This window comes from Brachycentrus maculatus, unplaced genomic scaffold (genome assembly GCF_059751285.1).
Source record: "Brachycentrus maculatus isolate JH-2025_06_01 unplaced genomic scaffold, ASM5975128v1 h1tg000310l, whole genome shotgun sequence".
In the NCBI taxonomy this organism is placed as follows: Eukaryota; Metazoa; Arthropoda; class Insecta; order Trichoptera; family Brachycentridae; genus Brachycentrus; species Brachycentrus maculatus.
In genome coordinates, this window is record NW_028281060.1 from 782,287 (window position 1) to 803,240 (window position 20,954).

General features: G+C 32.2%; 2 protein-coding genes across 2 annotated transcripts; both read right to left on the reverse strand.

Annotated features, from left to right (window-relative positions):
- Positions 1-5,715: 5,715 nt before the first annotated feature.
- LOC148304637 (uncharacterized) lies at positions 5,716-10,747 on the reverse strand. The gene is made up of 3 exons (XM_088267952.1): positions 10,590-10,747; positions 8,006-8,227; positions 5,716-6,738 (listed from the first exon to the last, which is right to left on the reverse strand). The coding sequence occupies exons 1-3, from the start codon at positions 10,632-10,634 to the stop codon at positions 6,430-6,432; spliced, it is 576 nt and encodes a 191-aa protein (XP_088124078.1). The 5' UTR covers positions 10,635-10,747; the 3' UTR covers positions 5,716-6,429.
- Positions 10,748-14,938: 4,191 nt separating this feature from the next.
- Positions 14,939-19,908, reverse strand: LOC148304638 (uncharacterized). Its single transcript, XM_088267958.1, has 3 exons — positions 19,754-19,908; positions 18,033-18,179; positions 14,939-16,635 (listed from the first exon to the last, which is right to left on the reverse strand). Exons 1-3 carry the CDS (start codon positions 19,805-19,807, stop codon positions 16,480-16,482), a joined length of 357 nt encoding a protein of 118 aa, XP_088124084.1. The 5' UTR covers positions 19,808-19,908; the 3' UTR covers positions 14,939-16,479.
- Between the last annotated feature and the right edge of the window lie 1,046 nt (positions 19,909-20,954).

A 20,954-nucleotide genomic window follows, 5' to 3' on the forward strand; every position in this document is an offset into this window, starting at 1 on the left:
GACTGCCTGGACGCGCGGAGGGTCTTATATAAGGATACTATCGCATCGATCTAGGTCCAGTGATCCTCAAACCTCAAGTTGTTTAATTTAAATATGGATTTGAAATTTTTTAATTTTTTTTCTTCTTCATTTAAATTTTTTTTGCATTTCACAATTCATTACAATTAAAAGTACAAAAAAATATATTAATCCAAAAAAAAAAATCCCACAAAGGCATGGACTGTGTTGTGGAATATATATACATTAAATTTAAGGTTATAATTAAGGGCACTGGCAAGAAAATATATATAATAATCCCTTTCCGCACCCCAATGGTGCATAGGGCACTGTTTCATATAAACGCAGTGTTATCTCGATCGATTACACATGAAGGAAAGGTGATCAGCCCTCCACTTCAGGTACCAGTCCAGTGTAATATTGAATAAATATTAGAGTGAAAAAATCACTTATATTTATTAAACCCCCCTAGGAATCGAGCCCGGGACCTCCAGAACGGTAGGCGAGCATGCTGACCATTACACTACGGAGGCGGACAAAAAAATAGACATCAGAAATAAAAAAGATTAAATATTTGATTTTAACAGAAAACAAAAAATGAAAAAGATAAAATTGAAAAAAGTTAGCGAATAAGTATTTACTAAACTTATAAGCTTAAAAAGGAGGATATCTGTTTTTTTAATAAATAATTTAAGCAAAATTTTAAATTGAAACAAACTAAGATAATTAATGTCTATCATATAGTCGTCTCTGTCTGCCTTTGTAGTGTAATGGTCAGCATGCTCGGCTGGAGGTCCCGGGTTCGATTCCCAAGGGGGGTAAAATAAATATTAGTGATTTTTTTCACTGTCATATTTATTCAATATTACCCTGGACTGGTACCTGAAGCGGAGGGCTGATCACCTTTTTTTCATGTGTAAACGATCAAGATAACACTGCGTTTATATGACGCAGTGCCCTATGCACCATTGGGGTGCGGATAAGGGTTTTTATTATTATTATCATATACTCGTAGTGGAATGAATTTAACAGTTTTGGAGCCATGAAAAATGAGTGTCTTTGCGCGAGTGTGGATTTGCAAAAAGGGATTTCTTGTACATTATTCATTATTTGGCTAGATCTCAAAATATTAATATTTTAAGGAAATAAATGTTGGCTCGCGAAAACATATTTTAGACACTGTTGGCAATCGATTTCTGGTAGCTAAAAAAGTTCAGCTTCCTGAAATAATTGCAATATTATGTGACGTTTACGTTAACGCGAGTGAAAAAACACTGGCGTAGTATTTTAAACTTTAAATATTGTAGAAAAATACCCAATAACATCATAAATACGACGTACAAAAGAAACAATTAGAGATAAAGATTTTCTCGGGAGAGCGGTTCAGAGTAATGTTGCGGTGACGAGTAAGTACGATGGTTTTCGAGTCCACTAAAAGTTATCCGAGGTAAAAATATTAGTGTCAGTACACTCTAATATGTATTTAAAATTACCCTGGGCTGGTCCCTGAAGCTCAGGAGTGATAATTTTGCCTTCACGTAAATAACGATCAAGATTAGACTGCGTCAATACGATGCAGTGCCCTATGCACCATTGGTTGCGGATGAGGGTTAGAGAAGAAGAAGAGATATATATTTTAATCTTTCTGAAATTTTCTGGCTTTTAAAATTATTTAAAAAACACAACGCCTTAAAGACTAAAATAAAGGATGATAAATTATCATTAGGAAAAATAGAATTGATTTTTTATTGTTAAAGCCATACTTGCAAACACAGAATTTAATCAGTGAGGTAACTTTCGTTTGAGGTGATTTGAAAAGAATGTTTATTGGATATTTTTTGTTTCCTAGAATATATATAGATTTTTTTTAAAACTTTTCACCTTTCAATGACTGTTTTCTTTTCAAAACCATATAATTATTTCGAGGTTTTCCTCGAAATTATTTATTATACTTATTTTCTCAATACAAAAACGTTGTTTTAAGATAAAATCTTCTTCAACCCCTTATCCGCAACACAATGGTGCATAGGGCACTGCATCATATAAATGCAGAGTTATCTTGATCGTTAAACATGAAAGAAAGGTGATCAGCCCTCAAAATGTATATTGGATATTTTTTGTTTCCTAGAATATATATAGTTTTTTTTTAACTTTTCACCTTTCAATGACTTTGTTATTTTCAAAACTATATAATTATTTCGAGGAAAAACTTATTTTCTCAATACAAAAACGTGGTTTTAAGATAAAATCTTCTTCAACCCCTTATCCGCACCCCAATGGTGCATAGGGCACTGCATCATATAAACGCAGTGTTATCTTGATCGTTAAAACATGAAGGAAAGGTGATCAGCCCTCCCGGCTAGAAAAAATCAATTATTATACATAAAATTGTACAATTTCAATATTTTTAAGTTGCGAATTATCGAATACTGGGCCTCAATAAAAGTTTGACAAGCTTTGTATAAATAATTAAACGGGGTACGTTGCAAATGTGTGTATGTTTTAAAATATAGGTTATTGAATTTGATTGTTATTTTTTGTTTATTGTTTTAATATGAACCGATTGTCACATGTTCAATATTATTATCATTCAGCATTCAACAGTACTGGTGAAATCGATTGACTTGACCTAAACAAATCCACAATCGGCCAAGCTGGTGATAAACACTCCTTAATTCTGATACAAGCGATGCGTTTGCGTTGTGCTATATTGGAGTCAAGTCTGATGAAAATGCCTGTTTAGTAAGACCCCGCTCAACGCGGTCGATGTTTCCTGATATCGCTCCTTTCAACAACGTCATATATCAAAACACTTGATTTTTCAGGAGATCATTTTTAAAGTTTAATGACATAATAAAATGTATTATAAAATAAATATCAAGCCACTTATTGAACTTTTTATTGTGCAACAGATCTTTTAAGGTATGTTTTTTCTCCATTTGAAAAATATTTAGTATATTTAAAAAAAAATAATTAAACAAGCTTTTCTTCAAAATGCAAAAACAACACTTTCTGCCCTATAGCGGGTAAATATTACGTTAAAAATATGCCACTTTTGCTGGGATATAGTACATTTTCTGGGCATTCCGAAAACAAGCACAACTGAAAATTGACGATTTTTGATATATGACGTTGTTGAAGGAGTGAGAGATATGTGTATAAGTTTAAGCAAAACGGCGTTAAACAATGCCTTTGTAACACATAATATAATATATTGTTTTATGCCATCTTGACATAGATGAAGGAGAATATGGAAGTCTGGTCGTTTACAAGGCTTACGACCGTCATAGGCTGGTTTAAATCCGCCAAATCCAATTTTATAAGATTTTAAAATAAATACTCTATCGGAATGCGAATTGTGGGTTTTATTGTGTAAAATATTTATATAGGTACTTGAAAACCCTGCTAAAAAATACTTAAAAACAGCGTTGCATTTCAAATTCCGCTATATTCATGAATCTTGCCCTCTGACCCATATCACCCAATCAGAGAGCGGGGATAGGTCAAAAATTAAGATGACGTCATTATCGGTTTGTGTCTCGTGTTTTTTTATTAATACTGAAAAAAATTCTAAAAAAATGAGAAAATATTCTTTTTCATAATATTTTATCCAAAGATCGACGAATCTTTTAAACATAAATGTTACCCGGAGAATTTTGCATTCTTTGTAAAATCGGCTTACATGGATCTGGCGGATTTTGAAAATATGCGACAATTTTCTTAGGCAACTAATAAATATTATAAAAATGAAAGAAACTATGTAATGAAACCAACTTCAACAAACTATGAAAATAAATCCACAGATGTCACTGCAAGTCCCGGTTTTAACAATTTTCTCATTTTTTATGTACATCTCATTTTGTTGACAATAAGATTAGCCAGTACCTACTCTCCTACAAGTTCTTCTTCTTCTTTTTCTAGATCCTAAGGATCTAGAAAAAGAAGACTCCCAGCTGTGTTTCCACCTTTTTGGAGGTCAGATATTCCTTGAAGGGCGATAGGTCGAAGTCTGTCATCTGACATTCAACATTCATCCTACAACTTAGGATTTATTATTTCTTGTATTATTGGTTGACATCTCATCAAAGATAAAGAAGAATATGGAAGTCTGGGCATTTACGGGGCTGACGACCGTCATAGGCTGGTTTAAGTTTTACGTTTAAGTTCTGGTTTAAGTTTTAAGAGGAGTGTAACGTGGTTTCCTCCCAGCAATGAGCAAATGCTGAGAAGTTCCTGTTTGGCCCACACTAGATTATCCCTCCTGTTCCCAAAACATATTTAATTAGCTAGAAGAAACAAAAATCCACTAAATGATCTATAAACCTTGTACATAATAAGCAAGGTAAATAATAAATGCAATTCCCATCTAAAAAAAAGGCTGGCTTAAGTGATCACTTTACACACGTGTAACATTCATCAATTCTACCCATTATTGACAACCACACTACTCAAATTCTTATATTCTTAATTGGAGATGATCCAGATTTTGTGAACAAGTATTTAGACACACTCAAAATGTTACTTCTTGTGTATTTAATATCATTTCTGCCATAACTGGGTCACTGCTAAATAAAAAGCTTTCTTTCATTCTCTGTATTGATCCAACACAGATGGCTTTTATGAACTCATATCAAAAGTGTCATGAGATTTAATGATATATGTAGGAGCTCCAAAAATTTGAGTAGTGCGATTGTCAATCATGGGTAGAATGGTGAATGTTGCTCGTGTGATCACTTAACCAGTTTATGATAGGATACAAGCCCCGTAAATTCTCAGCGTTATTCTTCTTCATCTATGTTGAGACGCCAGTGATTATTCTGATGAAGGAAAAGAAGGGGAGAAGGAGTAGAAGGAGGAGAAGGGGGAAAGAGAAAGAAAATGAGAGGAAGAAGAAGAGGAAGTAGTAGAATCAAGGATATAAATACATATTAATTTTTATCCTTCATTTGTATTATATTTAAAAATAATGTTTTGAATATTGAAAGCATTAACTTTGTGGATCATATTGATATATTATTTTGAGAAATAAAAAGACTTTGTTTTTTGATCCACTCACATTTTTATTAACAACCAACTAGTTTCAGCAACAACCTGTTGCCCTCTTCAGGGTTTAATTTATGACTTAAATATAGTATATTATACTATATATATATATATATATATATATATATATATATATATATATATATATATATATATATATATATATATATATATATATATATATATATGTATATATATATATATATATATATATATATATATATATAAATATATATATATATATATATATATATATATATATATATATATATATATATATATATATATATATATATATATATATATATATATATATATATATATATATATATATATATATATATATATATATAAATATATATATATATATATATATATATATATATATATATATATTATATATATATATATATATATATATATATATATATATATATATATATATATATATATATATATATATATATATATATATATATATATATAGTACTATATTTAAGTCATAAATTAAACCCTGAAGAGGGCAACAGGTTGTTGCTGAAACTAGTTGGTTGTTAATAAAAATGTGAGTGGATCAAAAAACAAAGTCTTTTTATTTCTCAAAATAACATAATAAAAATAAAACTAAAAACTGTCAAAAAAATATTTATTGAATAAAAAATATTTATATAAAAAATAATAAAAAAAGTGATGTATAGAATAAACATTCATCATGGTACAATGTGTAATTCCTTAAATGATAATCTAAAAATATAGAATAAAAAATGCCCGTAGCGTAATTATCTTTAAACCCAGGTAACATTTGATGTTATTGAATTTTCGCTTAAAACACCGTTTTTGTATTGAAAACATAAGTTTTTCTTGCAAAGAAAAATATAGTTTTGAAAAGAAAAGAGTTGTTGAAAGATAAGGAGTTAAAGATATTATAAAAATATTTTCAATACATATTCTAAAAAAAATATATTTTCTAAAAAAAGTTGTTAAAAAAATGAGTAAGTACTGTATGTTTGCGAGTTTCCTTAAAGGTGGAGACTGACCGGAGCATTTCGTCGTAACGTAACGTCGTAACATCGCTCGCGGCGAGCATCAGCGAGCATCCGAAACTATGGATGGAGCGCTCGGCTCGCTGTACTGACTGCCTGAATGCTCGCATCGTAACGTGTTACGTTACGACGAAATGCTCCGATCAGTCTCCACCTTAATATGAAATATCTATCGTTCATTTTTTAGAAAGAAAAGAGTAATTGAAAGGTAAGGAATTTAAAAAAAAATATGTAAAAATATTTTTTCAATTTATACTATAAAAAATTGTGCGTGGTCACACGTGTGACTCCTCGCGCCGTAGATCGCGTACTGAATAGCATATTTTCGAGTCCACCCCTGACCACCTTATGATTTGTTGGCAGCCTCGTGGAGCTGCTTCTGCAGCGACTGTGCCGTAACGAGGACGTTCTCGTACGCCTGCTTGACAATCTTGGCCACGTCGTCCTGGATGCCCTTGGTGCTCTCCGAGACCGTCTTGGCCACCCTGTCCGCCTCGGACAGCACCGTCTTCAGGCTCTTCTGCAGGTTCTCCTCCACTTGCTTCACCCTCACCGTCATCTCGGGATTCTGGTTCTGCAGCCTGACCACAGTCTGGTTCAGGTTGTCCACTACTTGGTTGTAGACCTTGAACACCTCGCTGTTGGAAGACTGGATCTGGAAACAAGAGAAAATGTCCATTTGATAAAAAATTTAATGAGACAATACAAAAAGCTGCAGAGGACAATACATTTTGAAGAAAAAAATGATATCCAACAAAATTATCATTCACAAAGTTCCGAACATAGGAACCATTTTTAAGAAAACCGTAATTTTTCAATTATTAAAGGGTGACAAGATTTGAATTAAAAAAAATATATCTTCGAGATTACAAAATGATTATGCAATTCTAAAATGTACTACTGAAAATTTCAACAAAACTTCATACATTTGGGAATTAAATACTTCAATAAACTCCCTAAAGAAATAAAAAAAAATGAAGATATCAAAATTCTTAAGAAAACAATCAATTCTTAAGAAAACAGTCATGTGAATATTAAAAAAAATATATATATATATATATATATATATATATATATATATATATATATATATATATATATATATATATATATATATATATATATATATATAAAAGAAAAGACAACGACCATTATACCATTAATCAAATGAAACAATAAGCCTTGAGTGTAAGTCACTCTCCACGCACAACGGCTGTCTCTTTTTTAAACTAACTAAACACAGTAAAACTAAAATTTTAAGTTTGCCATATATATATATATATATATATATATATATATATATATATATATATATATATATATATATATATATATATATATATATATATATATATATATATATATATATATATACATATATATATATATATAAATATATATATATATATATATATATATATATATATATATATATATATATATATATATATATATATATATACATATGTATATATGATGAATGAGGTCACAGTGAGATGAATTAGAAATGTAACCGTAGCTATAACACATTTATTTTCATTAATTGATTCGGACAGCCGCGGCTGTCCAAACTTAAAACACAGTAAGGGACATTTTTTGTAGTATGTTTTTTTGCATTTTTGGACTAAGTAGAATCTACTTAGTCCAAAAATGCTAAAAAAAACGTACTACAAAAAAAATGTCCCTTATTGTGTTTTGAGTTTGGACAGCCGTACTGTGACACGTCTTTCGATGCATTTCGCATCATTTTCAAACACCGTACGGTGTTACATTTTAACCAGCGGAAATGACTATAATAAGTCATTTAAAATTGAAATACAATTTAAAAGCAATAACTTCCCTATAGTTTCCCCTCCAATAACGCGGTATCTATCTCAGCGTTATAGGGGGATTTACTGTATCTCTAGATGCGTTGTAGTTACCTTTTCTTGGAGGTTCTTGGTGATATCAGTTACCCTGGTGGCAAATTGCTGTGTGTTGTTGAGGAAGATGGCTTGCAGCTGGGCAGCATCCTTGGCCTGCAGCAGCTCGTTGACCTGGACCCCGAGCCCTCTGAGGAATTCGGACGTCTGCTTGGAGAGGTCCTCCAGGACGTTGGTTATCGTGGGGGGGTCGTGCGGTGGTACCACGGCCGCCTGAGAAACCTAAAAACAAATATCGTGATATTTTAAATCAACGTTTTGTCAAAAAAACGAAAGACAGGTCATGTGGCACGTATTTCTGAGGATAGATGGATGAAAAGGGTGCTTGACTTCTTCAGGGTTTGATTTGCCCTGAAGTGGTTTACCCGAAACTAGTTGGTTGTTAATAAAAATGTGAGTGGATCAAAAAACAAAGTCTTTCTATTTTTCAAAATAAGAAATCACTATGATCCACAAAGTTAACGCTTTTAAAATTCAAAATATACGTATTTCATTTCGGTACATGAAGTTTAAATATAATAAATAAATACACAACTAAAGAGACCAATATCTATCACCCAATTTTTGTATGTTTGTTTTTTTTTTCAACATTTATTTGCTAACTATATATGTACATATATATATAAATATACATATACAGTCTACATTCATTAAAAAAAAAATAAAAACATAATTAAAAAAAAAAATGCAGTGACCCACCAAGCCACCTTGTGTGTCTTGTCGGTGGAGTATAACCTCTATATTGTCCGCCTTCATAGTGTAATGTTCAGCACGCTCGACTACCGTACTGGAGGTCCCAGGTTCGATTCCCAGGGGGGGGGGTTAAATAAATATAATAAAATTTTCACTCTAATATTTATTATTTATTACCCTGGACTGATAGGTACCTTAAGAGAAGGGCTGATCGCCTTTCTTTTATTTATTTTCTATGCATGAAGTTTAAATAAAATAAATTAATAAATAATAAATAATTGATAATAATTCAAAATTAATAGCTGATAACATATGACGTATCATAATAAGTGTGTTATTGTCTCTTTGGAAAATTGCTAATTAGTTATATTGTGACTATTATCTGTGCGTTGAACCTTTTATTATTGTACCTACATGATAAATCCAGGAAATAAGAAAGTTCATTGCATATTTTAAAACTATTACTATTAAGTCAAAGTTAAGTCAAAGTAAGTGTCAGCCGCAGTGTAGTGGAGGTTCCTGATTCGATTCCCAGGTGGGTCAAAATAAATAATAGTGCCTTTTCACTCTAATATTTATTCAATATTACCCTGGACTGGCTTGCCTCCCTATAATTAACGATCAACTTAACGTTGCATCAATTTGAAGCAGTGTCCTATGCACCATTGGATGCGGATGAGGGTAAGAAGAAGAAGACTAGGTATCGCATGTGTCAGACATTTTTCATGGAATTTCAGGTATCGTTGAAGTAACGTGAATAACATTTCAATCAAAATATGAAGAATTTTATTTGTGTATTATTTTTTGACATCTTATCAAAGATGAAGAAGAATATAGAGGTCTGGGCATTTACGGGGCTGACGACCGTCATAAGCTGGTTTAAGTTATCACTTTACACCGTTCTGGAGGTCCCGGGTTCGATTCCCAAGGGGGGTAAAATAAATTTAAGTGATTTTTTCACTGTAATATTTATTCAAAATTACCATGAACTGGTACCTGAAGCGGAGGGCTGATCACCTTTCCTTCATGTATAAACGATCAAGATAACACTGCGTTTATATGACACAGTGCCCTATGCACCATTGGGGTGCGGATAAGGGTTCTATTATTAATTAGTCTTAATGAAACACTCTGCTTGCTCCGAAACCGAATAAAATTATAATAAGACATTTTTAATTTCCCTTTTTATCACCTAATATGAGTGATTTTTAAAGTTTTTCACTCTAATATTTATTCAATATTACCCTGGACTGGTACCTGAAGCGGAGGGCCAATCACCTTTCCTTCGTGTGTTAACGATCAAGATAAAACTGCTACTATGATGCAGTACCCTATGCACCACCGGGTGCGGACGAGTGTTTGAAGAAGAATGAAGAAATGTTTAAGATGAAGCTGCTCGCTTCGAATTCGACATTACAGATATCGCTCACTCCTTTCAACAACGCCATAAATCAAAAACTTGATTTTTCAGGAGAACGTTTTTAAAGTTTAAGAATATAATAAAATGTATTAAAAATAAATATCAAGCCACTTATTAAAGTTTTTACTGTGCAACAGATCTTTTTAGGTAAAACCTGAAGAGTTTTTCTCCATTTGAAAAATATATAGCATATTCAAAAAAAAAATTAAACAATACCTTTTCTTCAAAATGCAAAAACAACACTTTCTGTCCTGTAGCGGGTAAATATTAAGTTAAAAATATGCCGCTTTTGCTGGGATAAAGTATATTTCCTGAGAATTCTGAAAACGTGCACATTACAAACGTTTGATTTATGACGTTGTTGAAAGGAGTGAGCGATATAAGAAGGAATGAAGAAAAAATAACGACGTTTTCCGAAATCAGAGAAACCGCAATACAAAGGGTTAAAAGTAATTAAAAATAATGACACACCTGTAGAACGCAGATCACTGCCAACAGGATGATTACTCTGGCCATCTTGGGAGGCTGTAGTTAGCTCTGAAGCCCTTTATTATAGAAGACAGCTAGATTAGAGGTAGGTACTGCTTCACATACGAGGCGGAATCGAGCACTGGCCGCAAACACCCGGCGCTGGGTTTATATACCCCTGGTAGTCTATTGTCACCATTTGCATTTGTTATGACCTGGTCAACCGTACAGGAAGGGGATATTCAACTTAGGGGCTCATTCTATATAAATTTTTTTATCAATTTATAATAAATATCAATATATATATATATATATATATATATATATATATATATATATATATATATATATATATATATATATATATATATATATATATATATATATATATATATATATATATACAACATTTTGAGTGTGTCCAAATACTTGTTCAGAAAATCTGGATTATCTCCAATTACAGGAGTTAAAATCTCCAATTAAAGGAGAAAAATAATATGAAAATAATTCCTGTAATTGAAGATAATCCAGATTTTGTGAACAAGTATTTGGACACTCGAAATGTTGTAAATAAATTATCTGGTCTAATTATAAGCTTAAATAATAAAAATGAAAATGATATTTTCTGGCGTTTCTCATGTGTGTGATTATAATCCAGGATTCGGACTTCACATACTAATAATTTTCATAAAAACAACTCTTGATCATTTACCCATTTCTTTATTTTGCCTTTGTGCCATATTTTATTTTGACCTCTATCATCCGTCGGTAATAAATCAATAATGTTCGGAACGATATATTGCAGTTTTCGACTCCCATATTTATTTTTAATTCTTGGGACTATCGAACCTTCGTTGTGTGTAAATCGTGTATCATGGTTGTGTACTAGAAGATTACGATATTTTTGTAATAAATTGATTTGTCTTCCAATAACTAATTTATCTTTTAAAAAGCATTTTTTTGTAATATAGTATTTTTTCTCTCACTTGCATTTGAATATTTCTGAAGGATTCATATTAAATTCAAAGTTAAAGACCCCTGGTACGTCTAAATCGATCGATTCGAGCAAAAATTAAAATACGTGTTTATGTAATTATAGGTTTTTATTGATTGTTGTTGGGTTTTACGCTACTACGTAATATTCGTATCATTTTTTTGCTAGCATTTGACCTTGTAATAATAAAATTCCGCTGATCGCATTATCGATAAAATTAAGAAAGGTGTGTTGAGATGGTTTGGACATGTAGAACGAATGAGTGAGGAAAGAACGGTAAAACAAATTTATGAGGCGAATGTTAGCGGGAAAAGAAGCAGAGGAAGACCGAGAAAAACATGGCACGATCAGGTATGCTAAATACTTGAAAGTGGTCAGGTTAGGAGTCGTAACAATCGGCGGGTATGTATGAGGAGATGCATGAACGTGGAAGAGGCGAAGAATGTTTGCAAGGACAGAGTGGTGTGGCGCTCTATTCTCTCTGCCTACCCCTGCGGGGAAGCGGCGTGATGGTTAGTTAGTTAGTTAATTAAATTCCGCTGAGTTTCAATCTAAAATTAAGACCTAAATTTTCTAAATTTTCACTTTCGCTTTTACCCGTAGATATACCCGCTTGTATCGTGTGACAATCTTTTTCATTTTCTTCTCAGTGGATAAAGATTGATGGAGGTAATGTTTATTTTATTAATTGTTTCGGCATTAACTTTGTGGTAAGACATGTTACAATGATTAAAGAAAACACTTGTTTTTTACCACTTGAGTTTTATTATAGACTACATGTTATACAGTTATTATACAGACCTGAATGATGGAAGTTTAACTTTTGAAACATGTAGTCTATAATAAAACTCAAGTGGTAAAAAACAAGTGTTTTCTTTAATCTGAGCTAATGTATATTTACAACATTTTTATTGTGTCCAAAAATGGGAATGAAATCCAAGATTCAAATTAAAAGAGCCTCTGCTTAATAAGAGCTGTCCTTATCCCGTCATAGATGGCAATTGTGAACTCGCGCATGCTGTGTTACGAGTTTGTTGAATAAAAGTTTAAAAAATTGAATAGTGTAAAAAAGTGTAATAGTTAATAATGGGTAGAATTGGTGAGCACTTAACCAAGCCCATGACGGTCGTAAGCCCCGTAAATGCCCAGACTTCCATATTTTTCTTCATCTGTTTTGACATGTCAAAGAAAGTAAAAATAAATAAAAAATTGGAGAAAACCCGGATTTGTGAATAAGTAAGTGTACTCAAAATGTTGTAAATAAAATAAATTGATTGAATTTTTCTTGTTAGAGCCCTTCTCTAGGATTTTGTTGGTTTTTGCAGATAACTTTGTTTAAAAATAGATGTTTTGAAAATAAATAACCGCGAATACGTGGATTTTACAATAAAAAATCTTAGAAGCTTACGACAGGTAAAATTGTAATATACAATATACAGGTAGACTTATCCATTCTCCTAAGGACATGAATTGGATTCGTGTGTTTCCAAGGACGCCAGATGTAATACTATAATGCCAGATAAATTTTAGGACGAGCTAAGAGCCCTTTTTCAGCTTAACAAAGGATTTATGTCGCTTTTCTAATCTTTTGTTGCGATGCTTAGGGTGGCTCAGCTGTTGGGGGATGGAATTTTTTACGTTTCACTTAAAACTTTTTTTCGTGGCAAATCCACTCAAAACAATAATGTTCTAACATTATTTATTCATTTTTTAAATAGAATTGTTAATTTTTTTCATCAAATTTTGAATCTGTCCAATTTGTTCACAAATTTGAGTTTTCTACGCCTAGAAGTTATTTTTACATTTTTTGAATCAGAATATGAATTTTTAAATTGAAGTTTTACTTTGTATTTACCAATATTTCCTAAAATATATCAAAACATATGTTTCAATGCATTCTGAATTATTGTCAAACACCGTAAAATGATGCGAAATGCATCGAAAGTGTCACAATAGATATAATTTATACTTGAAGCACTAACTTTGTTATTTTCCATATTATAATTAAAATGTAACTTTGTTTTAAAAATCACTATAAATATTTTATTATAACTTAATTATAATGTTTACCGGTTTCGAAGCTAACCGCTTCATTATTAAGACTGATAAATACTGACTGAGTATTAATCAATCTTGATAAAGAAGCTGTTAGCTTCGAAACCGGTAGACATTTTAATTAAGTTATTGTAAAATATTTATTGTGATTTTAAAACAAAGTTACATTTTAATTATATGTGACAATAGATTTTAAGTTTTAAGAAATAGAGGTATTTACCAAGTAAAACTGAAATAAAAAAAAAATGGATAGATATTATGCCACAAAGTGACATTCGAATAATTAATTGGAAGAATATGGAAGTCTGGGTATTAACAGGGCTTATGACCTATCATATTCTGGTTAAGTGATCACATTAAACACGTGCGACATTCACCACTCTACCCATGATTGACAATGATGAACCACTTAAATGAAATTTTGGAAACTCCCCGAGTAGTGTGGTTGTCTATCATGGGTAGAATGGTGAATGTTACACGTGTGTGAAATGATCACTTAACCAATCTTTGAAATGTCGTAAGCCCCGTAATTTTCTTCACCTTTGTTGAGACGTTAATATAGATAAAAATATTCGTGCATGGATTTCTTCCGTTCAGGTACTCGATGGTCAATTTTCAATGAACTGAGGATTTTTTTTAACAAAGCACTTAAAATTTAGTAAAACATCCAAAAGAGGACTTACTACAGTATGATTTCAACCCCATTTTGTTCTCAATAGAGCGAATTTTATGTTCCTTTCCCACGTAGGTACAGGTAGATAGATATATACGAGTACCTGTTTTATTATTTACAAAACTTTAGTTGTAGTTAGATCCTTTTTAATCCTTAAGTGCAAAGCAACACCACGCCACGTCTTAACTGTAGGCTTTACACATTATGTTAAAGAATAAGCCTGAATTCGTTCTCCTACAACCAAGCTTGGTTATTAGGGTTGTAACTCTAAAAACCCAGCATCAAGCATGTGGCACATTTTTCAAGCTTTTTAACTAACTAAATAATTTACAACATTTTGAGTGTGTCCAAATACTTGTTGACAAAATCTGGATTATCTCCAATTACAGGAGCTATTTTCATATATTTTTTTTTTAAATGCCCAGACTCCTAAATGACGATCTACAGCTAACTAAATAAGTAAAAACCCAGCATCGGAGGAATGTGTTACATTTAAAAAACTTTTTACTATCGTTTCTACCTACCCCTGCGGGGAAACGGCGTGATGGTAGTAGTAGTAGTAGTAGCAATAAGCAAAAACCCAGTATCAGGGGAAGATGACTGATAATAAGCTAGAAATATAAATAAATATTTGTATTTATAAAATATTTAATAAAAAAATGTACAAAAGGTTTAAAGAAAAGTATGTTTACTCGTATAACATTATTTTTTTTACATCTAGTTTTTATTTCATTTTACCAATAAGTATAGCTAATAATTTTACATATCGCTCACTCCTTTCAACAACGTCATATATCAAAAATATTGAATTTTTAGGAGATCGTTTTAATGTTTATAAATTTGAAAAAAATGTATTTAAAATAAATATGAAGCCATTTATTGCACAGATCTTTTTAGGTAAAACTTGAATGTCTTTTCTCCATTTGAAAAATATTTAGCATATTTAAAAAAAAAATTAAATACCTATTCTTCAAAATGCAAAAACAACACTTTCTGCCCTGTAGCGGGTAAATATTAAGTTTCAAAAATGCCGCTTTTGCTGGGATATAGTACATTTTATGGGCATTCCGAAAACATGCACAACTGAAAATTTACGATTTTTGATATATGACGTTGTTGAAAGGAGTGAGTGATATATTAATTCTATATAATAGTTATATTTACAGCTCTACATATCAACTTAAAATATTTTAAGTAAATTTATGTCCATGAGGGAATACGTGAAACTCTTTTGTTTGATTTCCATACATCATTTTGTATTTTTTAGATCCAAGAAGGCATTTGAATACTTTGATATTCAAATATCTTCATAGGTCTATTTTGTTGTTGTTGATATATTCGGGCAAAAAATATTGAACACACTTGCTTCAAGGAAATTTGCAGGATTCAAATAACATATATAATAAATATATTCTTTTAAAAAAAGTCGTTGTTCAATCGGTTTTTATAATTCGATCTCCCATGTCTACAGTTGCCCGACTGGAATGGTTTTCGTTGTATTATTTCGGTTTATATTTTTTTCAGCTTATGTCAAATTGTCAAATATATCAGGAGCTAGAAATATGTAACCATATGTCGCTCACTCCTTTCAACAACGTTATATATAAAAAAACTTGATTTTTCAGGAGTTCGTTTTTAAAGTTTAAAAATATAATAAAATGTATTAGAAATAAATATCAAGACACTTATTAAACTTTTTACTGTGCAACAGATTTTTTTAGCTAAAACCCGACTGTTTTTTCTCCATTTGAAAAATATTTAGTGTATTAAAAAAAAATAATTAAATTTTCTTCAAAATGCAAAAACAACGCTTTCTGCCCTGTAGCGGGTAAATATTAAGTTTAAAATATGCTTTTTTGCTGGGATATAGTACATTTTCTGGGCATTCCGAAAACATGCACAACTCAAAAATGACGATTTTTGATTTATGACGTTCTTGAAAGGAGTGAGCGAAATATGTACCTGTATGCTGAAAACTTGAGCATATTTTTAGTTCCCTGTATATTTGACAATTTGACATCGAACACTTAAGCTAGAAAGAAATATAAACCGAGAAAAAGTGACGAATACCATTATGATTTCGGATAACCTATAACGTAACAGTTACCCATGATCTACACCTCTTGTTGAAATCATATATTAAAGGTTAATACTAGATCCGTTTGGATCCATCAGTCGTCCATTTTGAACAGCCCTCCAGAGAAAGTCCTGTTCGTTTGAGCTGCCAGGTTTTGTAATCTGATTTGGGAGTTGTCCGTGTGTATCGTCTCTCCTTGTGGGGCTAGCTTGATTATGTTGTCCGTCAAATTCGCGAACATGTTGGACAACTGAAATTAATACTCATATATTAGTTTTGTGATAATAGAAGAATCTTGGATGGTTCGACACTGGTCAGTGTCTGTATACGAATGATTATTCAGTTTTTTGGACAGGTTGCGCGTGGCAATGAAGATAGCGTGGAATGACCACTGGTTGTGATTCCTAGCCTGGAGGGGAAGAGAGGGAGAGAAAAATCCCCACATGATGGACCGATCAAGTTATAACAGCTGCAGGCACCTCGGTGGTTGGATCGCTAGTTTTATTTCTGTCATACATCGATTTTTTACTCATTCATCTGAGGGGACCCATGTCAGTGGCGTTCATAAGGAACTCTCACGAAATGTGGAACCCTCTTATAGTGCAACGGAAGGCCTGTTGACGACGGTCAATAGTCCGACTTCACCTACGGCATGGCCTAGGTGACATTGCTCATGGTAGAAGGACCTACAACCTGAGGACAAGAAGAGCTGACCTTAAAAGTCTACAATGACGATAAGTTGGGATGGATACAGTCAACAATATGCCTTCTCCTGAGGAGTTTTAAGCGGTTTCCTCCCAGCAATGAGCAATGACAAGTTCCTCATTGGCCCAGAGCAGTTTATCCCTCCTGTTCCCAACACAGATTAGAACAAAACATGTTTTTAGCTAGAAGAAACAAAACTCCATTTAGTAATCTATAAACCTTGTACATAATAAGCAGGGTAAATATTAAATGCAACTCCCATCTAAAAAAAAGTGGCGTTCACTCTGCTTTCATCCTTCATTAGCCAATTTCATATTTCGCTTCCATACATCAGTGTACTATCACTCCGTGAATTTTTTGGCCTTCCTCGTTCTGGGGCTAGCGAATCAATTGATTAATATAATTTATATGTAACTTTGTTTTAAAATCACTATAAATATTTTATTACAACATAATTATAATGTCTACCGGTTTCGAAGCTAACCGCTTCTTTATCAAGACTGATTAATACTAAAACACTATCTACTTAACAAAATTCAAAATATTTTGACGATTACATTGGCAGTCAGCCAAAAGTGATTGATTTTTTTTTAATTTTATTATTATTACTATTTTTTATTGGAAAACCAACAGAATATTTAACAAAAATAACATAATATAGTTAAATTAAAAATATAACATTCCAATTAGAGGTTTTCACTTAAGTAATCTAAAAATAAAAATAAACTGTCATGTACATAATAGTTTAACTATATAATAAACTTACATTACATGTTTTTATCAAATAATAGAAATTTTCATTATCAACTTGTCAAATAGGCATCAACAATATTTCTCTTAAACGTATTAAAAGAAACATGATTGATGTCTATTTCATTAAGCATTACATTGCACATATCGCAGGATCGATTTCAAAATGAATTTTGGTAGGACTTGAAGTACCTTAGTGCTGTCTTGGATGAAGTTGTCGAAACCAGCCTTCAAAAAAAGAAGTGTTGAATCCAGAGCATCTGCAGCTTCCCTGGCGAAATCGTCTCCAGCTGATTTGCCATTCGAGATTGGTCCACTGGCTGGCATGGCGGATGCGGTCTGGGAAGAAAATGGAATGAGCGTTGATACAGAGTTGAAAAGCAGTGTTAAAAAAAACTAACTGACTAACTTATTGCCACCCCGGTTTTCAGCAAGCCAGAGAGATTGCTTAGAACTCCACACCACTCAGTCTTTGTTAACAATCTTTGTCTTTATAAAATTAAACAACTTTGTCTTAACCACTTTTTTTATTATAAGAACATTTTAACCTACCGGTTTCGACAAGAATCTTGTCATCAATAGGATTTTTTACGGAGTGCGTGGAAGATTTTGGTAAGGGTATGTAATTAATTATGAGTATTTTAATGTTTTAGAATTTAATAAACCCTGATGATGACAAGGTTCTTTTCGAAACCGGTAAGTTAATAAGTAATAATAATAAAACCCTTATCCGCACCCCAATGGTGCGTAGGGCACTGCGTCATATAAACGCAGTTTTATCTTGATCGTTTACACATGAAGGAAAGGTGATCAGCCCTCCGCTTCAGGTACCAGTCCAGGGTAATATTGAATAAATATGACAGTGAAAAAATCACTTATATTTATTTTAGCCCCCTTGGGAATCGAACCCGGGACCTCCAGAACGGTAGCCGAGCGAGCTGACCATTACACTACGGAGGTGGACAAAAGTAAGTTAAAGTGTACTAATAATAAAAAAGTGGTTAAAACAAAGTTGTTTACTTTTATAAAGTTTATAAAATATGCCATAAAGTATCTGCGAAAAATATTCAAGAAATTCATGCATCTTCTCATTGCATTACATGCCCACCGTTAATTTCTGTCGACTCCTGACTCGGTCCGATCACCTTCAAGTATTTGAAATACTTCATTGTGCCAAGTTTTCCACGCTCTTCCTCTGCTCATGTTTCAAACTAAATTCACTTCATAAATTCGTTTCACCGTTCCTTCCTTACTCATTCGATCCACATTTCAAAACCATCTCAAGACACTTTTCTTAATTTTATCGACAATGCTTATGCTCAGCATTGCACTACCTTATTTCACCATTCAAACATCGTTTTGCCGCACATTTGTCTAATCCCTCTTAAAAACAGGCCATAAGGGCTACATCAAGCAGAAGAAGACATGAATGAGAAATTTGGGAATCAAAGGTACAATGGTGAATATTACTCTCATGTTCACCAGAAGTGATCACTTTATATCAAGCGCCATTGAGGTAGTATTTGACTAAAATGGCGCCATATAAATTATCCAAATTTATTATTATATATGTGTATAAAGTGATCACTTAAACCGGCCAATGACAGGTCATAAGCCGTGTAAATATCCCCAGACTTTAAGATCTTATTAAAATTTATTCATAATTTGTAGTACATCCACCCTTCTTTTTTAAACTTATTCTAGAACTGCGGGCATAATTTGTAAAATGATAAAGCTAAAAAAACGCATTTAAACCATGAACTTTTGTATTAATTGTTATTATTATTTATTATTTTATTATTAAAATAATACTTGACACTGGCAGAAACATCCTTTCACTGGGTGACTGCCAAACAAATAATTAAAAAAAAAAAATTGTGGTACAAAATATGTTGATTTTGAGATGATCATACCAGGAGCGCATAAAGAAGCATCGCAAGGATAGCAAGCCAGGTCGGTCGCTCCATCGCGTCGCGTGCGCTGCGGGCGGGGTGCGGGCTCTTGGTTTGCGGCGGAAACAGGTCGGGCGGGGTGCGGGGCGGCGTGCTAGGCGCGCAAGTACCCGGGAGCTACTGGCGGCCTATTGGCTGTTGGTCCGTGCTCGGCGCGATATCGCCGCTGACCCATGCGTGCGGCTGTCCGAATGAGAAAAGGAAGCGAGGGACTGCAAAGGACATTTTTTTACTATTTAAAAAAATATATATAGTGTCCTTACTATACTGAGAAAGGCGATGAAGCAAAATTTATTATGTGAAATCATAGAACTAATATCATATACCTTAGCTTCATAGCTAACTTTGAATTATTAAAATTGTGTAAACTCATGCCTTTAGCGAGATAGCGAGTGTTTTCCTTGACTTTTCACTCAAGAATCAAATGAAATTAGAAGTATATACAAGTAGAATAGGTAGTAAAACATATGTTTGTATGAGTTGTTGCCTATGTTGGGACTATATAAGTGGTGTTGCATAAGACGTAGATAGATTTTAGAGCCACTTGGACGTTACGTAATAAAAAATAATTAGGATTATGTTTGTAATATATCTGTAGTGACACGGAAAAGGGGCACAAGTCCTATGGTAAACGTTATATATATATATATATATATATATATATATATATATATATATATATATATATATATATATATATATATATATATATATATATATATATATATATATATATATATATATATATATATATATATATATATATATATATATATATATATATATATATATATATATATATATATATATATATATATATATATATATATATATATATGTGTGTGTGTGTACCATGCTGGAGGTTCTTTGATTCCCAGGAGGTAAAGTCTTGGCTATGAACTCACACAGGGGTGGGCTGCTAATTTTTTAACAAGGAGCTCGTGGGTGGTGGGGGAAGAGTGTTTAATTTTGTTTTAACTATCCAAAATACATAATAATTTAAAGAAAATACTCAATATGCACATGAAACGACAAAATATAGATAAGTCATATTTTTTATGGTAGAAGATTCTTTAATTCAACAAATAATAAAAACGGATAGGTCTCTTTTATTGCACACCCGTAGTGAATTTATTTCTCGAAAAATTTCAAAAGGCAACAA

What these genes read in the sequence shown, in the direction of transcription:
- LOC148304637 (XM_088267952.1), bottom strand. Translation starts at nt 10,634, where the DNA reads ATGGCCAGAGTAATCATCCTGTTGGCAGTGATCTGCGTTCTACAG. An exon ending in CAGTGATCTGCGTTCTACAG is followed by an intron (nt 8,228 to 10,589) that starts GTGTGTCATTAT and finishes ATTTGTTTTTAG; the next exon opens with GTTTCTCAGGCGGCCGTGGT. An exon ending in CCAAGAACCTCCAAGAAAAG is followed by an intron (nt 6,739 to 8,005) that starts GTAACTACAACG and finishes TCTTGTTTCCAG; the next exon opens with ATCCAGTCTTCCAACAGCGA.
- LOC148304638 (XM_088267958.1), bottom strand. Translation starts at nt 19,807, where the DNA reads ATGGAGCGACCGACCTGGCTTGCTATCCTTGCGATGCTTCTTTATGCG. An exon ending in TGCTTCTTTATGCGCTCCTG is followed by an intron (nt 18,180 to 19,753) that starts GTATGATCATCT and finishes TTTTCTTCCCAG; the next exon opens with ACCGCATCCGCCATGCCAGC. An exon ending in TCATCCAAGACAGCACTAAG is followed by an intron (nt 16,636 to 18,032) that starts GTACTTCAAGTC and finishes TATTAATTTCAG; the next exon opens with TTGTCCAACATGTTCGCGAA.